Source organism: Halyomorpha halys, unplaced genomic scaffold (genome assembly GCF_000696795.3).
Source record: "Halyomorpha halys isolate HHAL.00 unplaced genomic scaffold, Hhal_1.1 Scaffold541.1, whole genome shotgun sequence".
NCBI lineage: Eukaryota > Metazoa > Arthropoda > Insecta > Hemiptera > Pentatomidae > Halyomorpha > Halyomorpha halys.
In genome coordinates this window covers 278128-287998 of record NW_027112673.1, presented here as the reverse complement: position 1 = coordinate 287998, position 9871 = coordinate 278128, and the positions used below count along the sequence as shown (strand labels likewise).

Below are 9871 nucleotides of genomic sequence, written 5' to 3'. Positions count from 1 at the left end.
CATAAGGTATGATCGATCGGGAGAGTCTGTGAGAAGGTTCGTGTTGAGATCACCTGCGATTATTATGTTTTGGAAGAGAGGAATATATGAAAGGAAGGAGGATTCAAATGCATTATCAAAACGAACTCGAGGTGGGCGATAGATAACAATATAGAGGAGGGAAAAGGAGCATGACGTAAGTTGTACAAAAATGTATTCCAGATGAGTGGTGTCAAGGGAGGGAGACTTTAAAAGGAACTTTAAAGTACATTATAAATACTACAAAATATATTATCTAAATAGTATCCTCCTTAAAATAAAAAGACATCAAAATAACATAAACTTTAAAATATTAAAAAAATAAAATTAATTGCAGGATTTTGAAAAATAATAGTTTATTTTCTACTTATTATATTCCAATAAAACTCTAATATGTTAAAATTTGTTTAAAATATAACGCTGAAAAAGGACTAAACAAAATTTATGTTTATATTTATGTACGCAATATTATAATAAAATATGGGGAAAAAAATAGTTTATCCTAAAATATAAAAGTATTATTTACAATTAATTCCATTATTTTATTACAAATTATACCATATTTTAAAATTGGCCATATATAGGCATAAATTATTAATGTACAACATATTTATCCCTTCTCAAAGTACTCCAAAAAAAAACCCTAATTTTTCTGTTTTCTAAATCTGAAAACCATTATTTTTTTCTACAAGTTATTAATTATTAAATCAAGATGCATTATTTCAAAATATATTAAATCATTATGGAAATGTAAAAATTATCATCGAAGGATGGTGATATTGATGTATTTTTTAAATGTCTGTAACCTTCAATAAACTTTTCAGAAGATGGCAAAATTCCGACTTGCAGCATAAAATAACATACTCCACATGAGTTAAACATACATAGGATAAAAAATACTTTATGGAGTAGTATTTAACTGAGAATATGAACATGCTGCATACTGGACAGAACATAAAGCATGCTTTTCACCTTGCTGGACAAAGAGCACAGTGTGGCTAGGATTTAAAGTATGCTTTACAGCTTGCTAGACAAAGAGGACAAGTGGATAGGATATAAAGAATTCTTTACAGTTTGTTGGACAAAGAGCAGAGCGAGGATAGGATATATAGCATGCTTCATAGTTTGCTGGACAAAGATCACAGTGTGGATTGGACATAAACCATGGTTCATGGGTTGCTGGACCAAGAGCACAGTGTGGATAGGATATAAAGCATGATTTACGGCTTGCTGCAAATTGAGTCTATAGGATTAATGACAACAAAATGAACATAAACTTGCTTTATTCTTATTATATTCAAAATTACAATAGTTGAGGAAGTGAAGAAATAACTGATGTTTAAAAAATATTAGGAGTAAGGATTATAAATATTATTGTTTGGATTTTTTCCTTTTAAAAAGTGAGGCATGGCAAAGAATGGTTTTGGCCATTTCATTTTGTAACTTGGATTTCATTGGCATGATTCACTAAGAGAATGACCAATAGCTTCAGAGAATATCCCTCAAGATTTACATTGAACTAAATTAAAATATAGATAACATTTAAGTTAAATTTATTGAAAGATCACTAATTCACCAGAGACAGACTGAATAATAATTATGATTCATTATTTTATTGTAAATTTTAAAAGATCGTCTGTTAAAAACATAGAAACATAGAAACTCCACTCATCACTTAGACACATTACATGACATGTTGATGTTCACTTTCTACATCTTTTTTGTGTTATTAAAATATCTATGTTTCAATAAATACACAGATTTAATAGCCAAAAAACCTTTAACCTACTATATTGATCTTTAAATGATTTTTAGAAATTTTTTAACAAAAATGAAAAAAAATGTGTGTTGTAAGAACATTCATAAAGCTCTACAATATGTTTTTAGTGATCAAACGTATTATTTGGAAAATATTAATAATAATAAAATTATATCAAAATTAAACTGAATCTTTAAATAAAAATGTATTAATCGGTATGGTAATGTATACACCGTTGTTTCTGAAAATAAGTGTCAACCAACAATTAATTTTTTTATTGAAACTTTTTTCCATATGAAGTTTGAATATAACAGCTCTGATAAAACCTTTAATTTAAATATTCCAGATTTAAATTTCAAAAAAAAGTTTTGAAATAATATCTTTTCTTTTATAAAAAATCTTTTATTCTGCCAAAATCAAAATAAAAGTTATGCTTGTTTTATTTTTTTAATAAATCAGTTTCCCTTGGTCAGTGAAAATTTCAGTAAAACATAATAAATAACAAAAAACATATGTGTTTTACTAATATTAAACGTATGTGTATCGCTTATTGAAAGTAAGTGTTAATGAACAATTCACTTTTTTATTAAAACCTTTTTTCATACAAAAATTTTAAGCTTTTTTCCATATGAAGTACAACAGCTATAATAAAACTTTTAATTTAAATATTCCAGATTTAAAGTTCATAAAAAAGTTTTGAAATAATAACTTTTCTTTTATAATAAAACTTTTATTCTGCCAAAATCAAAATAAAAGTGATACTTGTTTTATTTTTTTAATTAATCAGTAAGCTTTAGTTAGTGAAAATTTCGGTAAAACAATAAAAGACAAAAAACATATATGTTCAGGATTTTCATTCTCTGGCCTGTATAAGTTAGAACTTACTAAGAATAGGAGAGCAAAAGGGCCTAGAATGCGGTGGCAACAGGTGCTAGTGAAAAAACTAGTAAAAGGAAAACAAATACATAGGTGTGAGTGAATGATTAGTTTTCTTTTTCTTTATTTTATAACAATTCATATATCAGCAATTAGTATAAAAACCAGCACAAATCTTAGTCGAAAGAAAAGAAAAAAATGATAACATTTCCATTTGATGTGAAATTCAATTCAATCACCAGTAGAATAATATTCAAAAAACAAAACTGTTATAAATGTGTCACCGTTAACACACAAAGTTAACTGTTTTACTCACCAAGTCCAAAAATGAAAATAAAAATGAACTTCTTTCACAGCAAGAACTTCAGTATAAATAAGTAATTTATATTACATGAAACAAGAGCCTCAAACATATTCATATAATAAATACAAAACAGAATTACCTGAAAAAATCTCCACATGTTTAAGTTAGAACCTTAACTAATTTCAACTAAATCTGTGAAATCTGAAAAGAGTGTAATGAATATTTAATCAAGAAAATATTTAATTTCCAATACATTTCTTTACAAGAAATATTTTTAAATCAACCAAAACAAGAAATTCAAAGATAATCCAAAACTTTTATGTTATTATTATTTAAATTAAAAAAGTAACCATAAACCATTGGAAATACCTACAAATCTGAAAATAGATTAGCTTTCTCCTTGAACTTAATTCATCATTTAACATATAATAACTAATGTATAACTTAAATCTATTGGAACAAAGAAATAATAATATTGTTACAACATATCAAATTACCTCCAGGCACATTCATATTCTAAAATATTTGATCAGCTAACATTTGAACATAAAAAGTACACGAAAAATAATTATTTTAACACTGTAGTCAGTAACATTATCACTCCCACTAAGGAAATTGATAACGTTTATCAATAGGTTATATCATTAAAGAACAAGAACGTTTATCATTATTGTAATTTATGAATACAAATAGACTTAGTACTTAAATAAAAATTAAAGAAACTCAACCAAAACAGGGACCTCATTTATGCACAAGTTTTCACCGTAAATTTTCCAGGTTGATAAATCAACCGTTTGTGAAAACCAGGTCCAGTTCAAAGAATAATTTAATGGATTAATATAACCTTTACAGAGCAATTACTTTAGTCGAAAAATAACCAATGGAAACATGTTTGTTAAAAAAAACAAACTCGGATACGAGAGATACATTTTGAGGGGAGGGGGAAACTATTAGTTTACAGAACATATCGCTCGTAATATCTGTAAATAAAGTTTTTACGGCAATCTATTCAATATTTTAATCACCAGATATAACCACTTTAAAAACATCTTTTGTGTTTCATAAATTGTGAATATAACCAGTTTCCAGGAAACTTAACACAAAATAAGAAATTATGTGTAATAGTTCTTTGTTAATGCAGCATTAAACGTTAGTGCAACATAAATCTTAAAACCTGAGTAAAAATTATCAATATTGTAACAAATGTTTAAAGTGGTTTGATCTCTGGTTGTTTATTTAAAAATGATTAAACATATAGCCTGAAAAGTTTCATTTACCAATAACACGACCATTTTATAAGGTTAAGTCGGCATTGTAGGGTACGAGTTTGATGTGAATATAGGAAATAAGGCAGATTCACGGGGTACCTCTGGAATGTGTCCTCAGCCCCACTGTTTTCTCTGGCAATAAATGAATTGGGACTTAATTTGCCTAGGGGAGTTAAGCCACTTTATTTCCCGACGATTTGGAAATCTTCTATCGATCAGGAAGTATTCAAGAAATTCAACTTAAACTACAAAACGCAATAAACAGGATAAAAAAAAACTGGTCATTTACTATCAACATTCAATTTTCCCTAGACAAGACAAAATGCCTCCATTTCAGTAGAAAACGAAATACACCTCAGTCACCCGATTTATTTCTATGAAACTCTCTAATAATACCATACACGGATCACCATAGATTTTTAGGCCTAACTTTCGATAGAATATTAGCAACACCACATTTCTGTACTAAAGACTAACTGCACTAAAAAACTAAGCATCATTCTCTTACTAAGCCATAATTCCTGAGGTGTTGATAGAACTAGGCTTCTTAAACTTTATCAGGCATAAACAGGTTCGAAAATGTACTACGGCTCAGCTCGTTCCCAAATGCTTGCTAATCTGGATATAGTCGATCACAGAACCGAATCATCCAGAATCCGAATCGCGACTCGAGCATTTCGAACAAGCCCTATTCTATGCTTATGAACTGAATCCGTAATTTCACCTCTTTTGTTCAGTACTTGCGCTACCGGGACAGGATAAAGCAATTTCAACTCCATTAGAAATGAGTAACTGCCTCAAAAAGTAAATAAAAGATAGATGGCAATATGTTTGGAATGAAAGCCCATGGCGTAACTTAAAAAAGACATCAAGCCCTGGAGTACCTCCAGCCGCAAATTTCTTAGAGAGGAGGTCATATTGACTAGGTCTAGAATAGGTCACAGGAGGATCACTCACTCTTATCTTATTGCAAAACAAAATGTAAATCAACAATTTGACAATCAGGCATATCTACCAGGAATGTCCATACTTCACCTGGCACCTCAATAGCTTGGGATTGAGCACAAATATTTCAAAAAGTCTTGGGGACAACAATAAAACAATGGAGTTGGTGTTTCAGTTTTTAAAATCAGAAGATTTGCTGTAACAAATGTGACATCGAACAGACGGGAAAATATATATATATGTGTGTGTGTATAAAAATAATAATAAAACAAATGTATGCAAGATGACATGAATTGAAATTTAACGCCACTAAACATAAACAAACAAATAAACAAGGTTAACTTTCTTTAAAATATATTGATGTAATATACCTTTGTCTTAGTTCCACAAGATTCTAACAGACCAAGTTCGTAAAATTGTGTTTTCCTCTAGTAATCACTCAAATAATAAATATCAGTCCTATCCCTTAAAAATTAAGGAACTGTGGGGCAACAAATTACCACTTAGAGACAACTTTTAGGAAATTGTAACTTTGAAGCTTAACCTGTTCATCCTAAAGGTTAGAGTGGTCCAGAGACATAGACCCAGAGGGCCCAAGCATTATTTGTGTATAAATATAGACTTTTTTTATAATATAGTATAATAATTTCTAATAAAGGTTGATATTGTGTATCAGTAGTAAATTTAATATTAGACAGGGTCTCAGAAACATTTCAGACAGGAGCCTGGGAAAATTTCACCATGACCTTGGGTTTCTCACCAGGGGCCTGGGTAAGGGAACTCAGAGCCCCTAGCTGCTGCTAATCTGAACATATTTATAGAGAGGCTCCCCTTCTTCATATTATCAATGAAGGCAGAGGGCCCCCTGACTTTTAGAAGTAAAAAAAAAAATATATTATTTGAGGGGAAGGGTTCGTTCATTCCTTTTGGATGAGCTTACAGACTAAAAATCGACAATAATTAAAGTCCAAGTTAACTATGAAATTTCAAATTTCCTGGGGATGGAACTTGTTTTGTTCTCTAGTATTTTGTATCTTTTACAAGTAATCCATTATTACTATTTTAAGGCATCTGAAAGGCAAAATAATCAAAACGTCTGTGTTATTTTTGGTTTTTAACACTGTAGTATTTCTATGCCAAAAATGTTCTGGGGCTCCCCACAACCAGTAGGGATTCACTATTTTCTCATGTTCTTCTTTAGTTTGATTTACTACACCTTTAACATGAGGATGATGACAGTAAATCTTAATTGTGACTAAGCTCAGATGGAAGTATTCAAGATCACTTCTCAAATTTTGCTAGAATCTGAAAAAAAAAATACTAATGGAGAATAATTTAAATTTGAAAAATAGCTATTCAATACATTTCGGTTCAGAAAAGACAAAATGGAATGATGAAAAACTAAAAAATAGTTTTTTTTTATTTAAAATTTTACTGAATCTTAATTAAAATTGTATGGTCCTGTCACTCATGTTTAACCCTCTTTTTATCATGTTAAGAGTGAGATTGGTCTCCACATGATTCAATTTGAAGGCATACTGGTCCAAAGACTCCTCTAAGTGTTCATAACCATTAATTTGGACTATAAGAATTCACTAATTGATTTAATTGTTTCAATGGTAGAAAGTATGTCCTGAATATTTTGGTATACCATTCCAAATGTCCCTCTTTAAAATATATTTGAAAAACCTTCTTTTTCCAGTGCCCAAGAATATTCACTGATACTTTTTAAAATGATAAAATTTATTTTTTATTTATAAAATCTTAAAATAAATGTTTTTGTAACCTTACAATAAAAGTCCACTTTTATTTAACTATTACGATATACATAATATATTACACGCACATAAAGATGTATATAAATATAGTTTTAGTATTTTCTTGTATGACTTTTATTCATTTATATACAAATTGCTGCTTTGCTGAATAGCAGCACATCTGACAAATTTTTTTTATTTTATTTCACAGACTGTACTGCTGACTGAAGGTAACTTGTACAATTCTAATAGATTTAGGAAAGTTTGTAGGACGACCACAGTGAAGAAAGTAACTGCAGTTTCTGGAACTATCTTTAGTAAACTTCCAGTTCCAAATAAATTCAAACTATAATGGTTTGTCTGACATGCCACTAATTTTATGAAAAGCAGTGAAAAAATTTATAGTTATTACCCATTTGTTTGCTTTTGATATTATTACTCCCACTTCTTTATCTTAAGCCCATTATTGTTCAGTTTATACTATTATAAATATAATAATATAACTATTATTTTAATATTACTACCAGTATCATTACTTCTATAACATATCTTTGTTGTAGGCTACAGCTGTAGCCATAACAAACAGCGAAGGAGATTGTAAAAAATTATTCTTCTTTCACCAAATGTTAATTTTGGTGGAAAAGAATGAATTTTCTATTTTTTAAAACAAAATTATAATATCTTGGTTTATAGGAAGCATTAAACAAACATATATATGACAAAAAAAACAAGAGTACAACTCCTACATATTCTGAACAAACAAATATAAGAAATAGGAAGAGATAACAACACATAAAATACATTAATTCATTTATATACAAATAAAATATGATATAATTGGTACAATTAACAAAATTATAGTAACTTGTTAAACATTATTTGACGTCTGATTTCAAATAAAATTATGCTTAAGGCTGATACACTATTTAAACTTTCTACTTCATTCGATAATGGGATATTAATCATTTTGTGATTATAAGATGTCATTAATTCAAGAGAACTTTCACTAACACCTTCAGTTTCTCCACCAATAATTATGCATATACTTGGATAATTGCAATAATCCACTTCATAGTAAGGTACTACGCAAGGGTTACTTTTAGTTTCACTTTCTTTAGAACTAAACTTATTTGTTGCAACTAATAGAAGAGCATCCTTATGTAGGTGACTTTTCATATCTGACCAGTCAATATTATCAACTATTGGTATTCGAAACAGTATTCCAGAACTTCCTCTAATAACTTTTGGATCCCAGGCATCAACACAGCCTAAACAAAACAATTTTTTATCTTCATAGTTGTACATATTCTGGCATTACTAATGAGTAATTAATAGGACATATTTTAAAATACTTTATTATACAATTCAACTCTATCTTAAGGCATTATTTGATCTAGTATTAAAATATATACAGCTAAATATTTATCTAAACTAAAAAATAATTTAGGTAATAATAAGTAGTCAAATGCTTAAGATGAAATTATTAGTACTTAAAAAAAAAATAATAATAATAATAAATAACCAGTAAATATACAGGGAACTTGCTTGTTTTGATAAAAAAAAAGTGCTTATATAGAAAGACAGTGGTTCATTAACAAGAAAATTAGTAGCAATGAAACCAGGATTACTGATTAAGATTAAATCAGTTCATCTCCTGTTTCTAATCTACTAAATATTTAAAGCATTGTTGACCTGATATTTAGAATGATGATTAGGTTTCATATCTAATTTTATATGACAAAAAATTTATTTTTACTATATCATAAATTCATTAGTTCACATTTTTGACTTTGGCTGAATACCCATTCTTTTTAACGCACACAGAAATTTCCAAGGACATGTTTTACATCCAACTGAAGAAGAAAGAACAGACTGTTCAACATATAGCCACATAAACAAGTTTTCATATGAATCTCAACAAGGAGAATTATAGTGACAGAGCTATTTTTCTACTACTTTCCAAGTCCCTGCTTGAAAACAAATACATACATCCAGGCTGAAAGAGTTGCTGCTAATGTCATTCCATGTGTGTTTCGATGTTAATTTAAATGATTTTTTGTGTCAAGAGATAAATCAATCCAGTCTGCAAACCACAATCCAATGTCTGACGTTGATGATAAAGAATACCTTGTTGCCTTTAAGATCTGCAATTCATCCAATCTCTAGCTATTCTTAGTCCCTGGGGCTCCTAAAGAATTTTACAGTAATGCCAAAACAAAGCCTTTAATACCACCATAAAGCAATAAACATGTTTTCCAATTGATACTACTAGTTGAATGTAAAAAAAAAAAACCTTTTATTCATTAAAAATAACACACTAACTAATTAAGATCATTCTCATATCCATAATTTTTCACTGTTTGACTATGTTGAAGCTGAAACTAAAACTAAAAAATCAATACTTGTAGTGAATTTAAACTTAATCAATTCATCATAGTTGATCCATAGGTCTTAAGTCAACTCCTTAAGAAAGATTATATTATGTTCTTTCTTGTCTCAAAAGTAAGCTAAGTACTTACAATAACCTACAGCAAGTAGTGTGATTCTAGCTAGTCATTGTATGGGATTCGTTTCTTTCTATAATTGTATTTTACACCAATTTTCATTATAAAAGTAAATTTTCTTCCTTGGACTTAAAATTACAAACAATCATCTCACTTGTTTGAAATGGTTTATTTAGTTTCAGCTCGGACTGATATTCAATTGTATTTAGACATAATGCCTACTATTGTTAATTACATATTGATAAAATTATCATGAATTGTACATGTTTGTAATTAACCGATCCTATTTCATCAAATTTCGTCAATTACTTTCACCTATACATATGCAGTAAAAAATTGTTCCTTGGCAGCTCTATATTTTGGAAATGATTAGTTCAACTTAGTCTGACAATTTAGAAGAAAGTCTAGAATTAGTGTAAATGTGGTATATTATATATATA

The 9871-nt window shown here is 28.9% G+C and overlaps 1 protein-coding gene across 1 annotated transcript in view; it reads right to left on the bottom strand.

The window, feature by feature from the left end:
- Nucleotides 1-3776, bottom strand: part of LOC106684073 (beta-1,3-glucosyltransferase) — a 92975-nt gene extending 89199 nt beyond the window's left edge. The window contains exon 1 of the mRNA XM_014425925.3: nucleotides 3455-3776. Coding sequence (XP_014281411.1) covers nucleotides 3455-3470 — 16 coding nt within the window. The 5' untranslated portion in view covers nucleotides 3471-3776. The remainder of the gene's footprint in view (nucleotides 1-3454) is intronic.
- Nucleotides 3777-9871: the final 6095 nt, after the last annotated feature.